The 3,578-nt window shown below is 46.5% G+C and overlaps 1 protein-coding gene across 1 annotated transcript; it reads right to left on the bottom strand.

Annotated features, from left to right (window-relative positions):
• Positions 1 to 334: 334 nt before the first annotated feature.
• Positions 335 to 3,017, bottom strand: LOC120292931 (lysine histidine transporter 1-like). The gene is made up of 8 exons (XM_039311492.1): positions 2,988 to 3,017; positions 2,284 to 2,405; positions 1,796 to 2,167; positions 1,093 to 1,525; positions 885 to 984; positions 693 to 775; positions 528 to 596; positions 335 to 433 (listed from the first exon to the last, which is right to left on the bottom strand). The coding sequence occupies exons 1-8, from the start codon at positions 3,015 to 3,017 to the stop codon at positions 335 to 337; spliced, it is 1,308 nt and encodes a 435-aa protein (XP_039167426.1).
• Between the last annotated feature and the right edge of the window lie 561 nt (positions 3,018 to 3,578).

Below are 3,578 nucleotides of genomic sequence, written 5' to 3'. Positions count from 1 at the left end.
AAGGCTAGAAGGGTTTTGATCAATTCTCCAATTTATATTAAAATTGAAATAGAAATGCTCCCCAAACTCACAGAAGTACAGCTGTTTCAGCTTATGCAATAGACAAGAACCTTTCGACAGAAATACCTTGACATTACAACAAGCACAGGTTTTTAACTCTCATAACTCGCGGGACAGGAGAGATAAAACACAAAGACGGCATTAGAAAGATGTGATGAAATTCAGGCAAGTCAAGACTCGCTAAGAAGAATGTCGCAGAAACGAAGTATCTCCTCATCAAGGATTACTTGTTTCTTCTGTATCACCTTGTAAGCCGGTAAGTATAGTGTAGAATCTAAGAGTAGAATTGGTAGGTCTTGGCCTCGTTTATGATCTGCCTCAATGCTCCGATAGGCACTAAGACCATTAAGAGTACTCCAATCGCAATGCACATCTGATACGATGAACGAACCCGAGTTAGACCAGCTCAGCTATAAGTCTTTAGAGGAGAGAACAAAGAACAAAAAATCAGATTAGAGAAAGCATACCCAGTTTTTCCACTGAGACGAACTGGACCCGCTGTACTTGTCAATCGCGAGCCGCATCAAGCAGGGAAGCTCAAAAAAGAAATAGCAGAAGGCAGAAGACTCAGTGCACATTGGCAATTTGGCTAGAGATTTAAATGCAGGCCATGCTTATATGGGTACACTTACAATGTATATGGTAAGGGCTCCTCCGAAGGGCCAAAGGAGATCGCCGAAGAAGGGAAAAGTAATCGCAATGAGCATCGTGGACGCTACCATTTAAATTATTTCTCAAGAGTTCGATTAAATCTCAATAAAAGCAAGAAGCCCATCTAATTTGAAAGGAGGAGATACGATAAAATCGAGTCTGAATCCACTTACCGACGTAGATATAAGGCGCTGTAAACTTGGGCAATTTCTCAAAGGGCCATTTCGTCTCCAGTACAGCTGCTATCATGTCAAACATGGGCTTTGTAGAAATCTGCTAGGAGAAATCGTACATGCGATTGGGTAAATAGCTGGCAAGATTGGTCCAACTTCTCGATAAATCACCGGAAGGTAAAAAGATATGAGAAGATGCAATCTTCACCTGAAAGCTTCCAATCGCATGGCCAACCACGAGCATATAGGCCAGAGCCACGAGCCAAGCGGGTTTTTCCAATGAGACGAGGATGTTGTCCTCAACCGAGTTCCCAAAAATCAGGTACCCAATTAAGGCGACCGGGAAGTAGCACAGAGCCACAATAATGTACGCAACGACGACATCTCTCCACATCAAGCCCGACAATGGCCTCTGCGTGGACGGGCTCATAGAGGATGACCTCTGCGTGGACGGGATCATCTCTTGGATCGCCATGATCGCCATCGCAACATGGTGCTCACCATAGGGATAAGCAGCTATGCCTAACGCACTGAAGACGTTCAATGCTGTTTCGCTGTCGAGGTCGCTTTGTACCCGTATTGTACGTTGGTCTGAACACCCTCCCTCGTGGAGCAAAGCTATACAAACAATAGTGCAGTAGCTGTTCGGAAACAGGAAAAATACAGGTTTAGTACCCAAATACACAATTCATTGCTTCGCTCTTTGTATGATTCAATAGCATAGCACTTGTTTTTGTTATTTTGGATCGATTCTTCATGCACATATTCATTTCATGTTTTGCCTAGCAAGGCTTTTGTCCTCATGTGTCATGAGTTATGACAAGCCATCTGATTTAGATGGGGCTACTGATCCGTATGAAATTGATATTGAAGTTGGAGATAAGTTCAAAGAGAGTAAGACCAAGACATACCCGAAAAACATCAGGGCAGCAGCCAAGGAGACGCCGGCGGTGGATTTGAAGTTGCGAAGGTGAGAGAGAACAAGGGAAGCACAAGCAAATATGATGATGAAGTAAGTTGTCTTGGTCTCTCCACAGCTCGAGCAAACCGTATCGTGGAACATTCGCAGGGATTTGCCTACGGTCACCATGCAGCTGATGTCCACTCCGATTTTGGCAATGAGCAGCAGAGAAACCACAATGTAGAGGGGGAGTGTGTTGCCGAACTCCCGTTGGTACCTCTCAAACCACTGTCTAGAGACCGTATCGTTCATCTCGACAATTAGCCCCAACGTGTAGAGGCTGATGATCCAGGACAAGACCAGCACTGTGACACCGGGACCCCTCAAACCAAAATCAAGACACAATCGATCAGGAAAACATGATTCAGTCAGAAAAGAAGAGGTAAAATTGGACGTAACAGTGCATTTCAGTCAAGCGATTTATACAAAATAACTCACCATCCAAGCCCGGCCATCGCATGCGGGAGATCTAACACGGCAACGCCACCCACGGCAGCGACATTGTGAAAAACCAAGTGCCACCATTTCCCGTTATTTGGTGGCTGAGCATTGGTCGCCCCCTATCGGCACCATACACATCCAAGTCAGGCTGGAGATTGCATTTCTAAAGGCAACGTTGGCTGGGTCCGCCTCTTATGGCGCGCAGTTAATATAAACTACTAAAAAAAAAAATCAAAAAGAAGAAAAGAAAGGCGCCGAAACAAATTTTCGTGCTCCATTTGCGTTAATGCACCTTCGTGGAGATGAAATACTTCTGTGTCGAAGATGTTGAGCCTCCAGCTAGGTGATTAGAGAAGAAATATTATGTATCCATCTATTCTTGGTGATTCATGAGAGTTTTCTGAGCTACCGAGCGGTTCTTTCGAAAAAGCATGGTGGCACGAGTACGAACAGAGCAACGCTATGCTTTCATGATGCTGATACAAAGACGACGGAAGAAGAAGAAAGCTAAATGGCCAAACGAGATGTTTCAGAAAATGAAAAATTTCGCCCTGAATTTGACTCTGACGCCCGTACAAAACAATTAAGGATGGTGACTCAACAGTCAACAGGTCAACCATGCAGAGAACTGGAAAGACAGCCCACACACCCAGAAGCAGACGAAATAAAAAAGTTCAATCCACCCCATTTTCTCCAGTCACCTTGAGCCCAACCTCCTCGTCTACCTCCATCGTCGCCCATCCTCTGCTCGGGGTTGGCCCCGTCCATGGCCAAGCCACCACTGCATCGTCACAGTCTCGTCCATGGCCACAAGCCTAGCTCGTTGGTAGCTCGCGAGGAGGCGACGAGTTCGAGATCCCGATGACCGTGGATTGCGAGCTCACAGCAAAAAAAAATGCAGAGGATTAGCCGTCAGGGACGACGAAGGAAGCTTGAACGCGGTCCATGCCGGTGACGACGGCGGGAGAGGAACGGAGGCCGGGCCAGGTCTGAACGAAGGGAGAGAAAAACTTGGGCTTTTATCCAGGTCAGTATTTACGTGTCGACGTCTAATTGGATGTGATAAAAATAATTGCACGCCGCAAACCACTTGGTAGGTCTAGTGGTAGCAGGCTGGACCCCGGGCGGACTTTACCTGTCAAAGGCAGGGATTCGAAACTCGGAGGGGAGAAACCTTCGCGGTTCTAATCCCCGGGTCCGGATTAGTCGGGGGCTTCGATGCCGGATGCCAAACGGGTTACATCCAACCCGTGTAAAAAAAAAAGAAAAAAATTCTCTCCACGGCCAGGGAC

Source organism: Eucalyptus grandis, chromosome 4 (genome assembly GCF_016545825.1).
Source record: "Eucalyptus grandis isolate ANBG69807.140 chromosome 4, ASM1654582v1, whole genome shotgun sequence".
NCBI classification, from domain to species: domain Eukaryota; kingdom Viridiplantae; phylum Streptophyta; class Magnoliopsida; order Myrtales; family Myrtaceae; genus Eucalyptus; species Eucalyptus grandis.
This window is presented reverse-complemented; position numbering and strand designations above follow the sequence as displayed.

Bases quoted from the DNA above. Each gene is read 5' to 3' on its own strand.
- LOC120292931 (XM_039311492.1), bottom strand. From the start codon at position 3,017: ATGGAGGTAGACGAGGAGGTTGGGCTCAAG. The intron at 1,526-1,795 runs GTATGTCTTGGT...GTTTCCGAACAG, and splicing joins GCTGCCCTGATGTTTTTCGG to CTACTGCACTATTGTTTGTA. The intron at 985-1,092 runs GTGAAGATTGCA...TTCTCCTAGCAG, and splicing joins ATGCGATTGGAAGCTTTCAG to ATTTCTACAAAGCCCATGTT.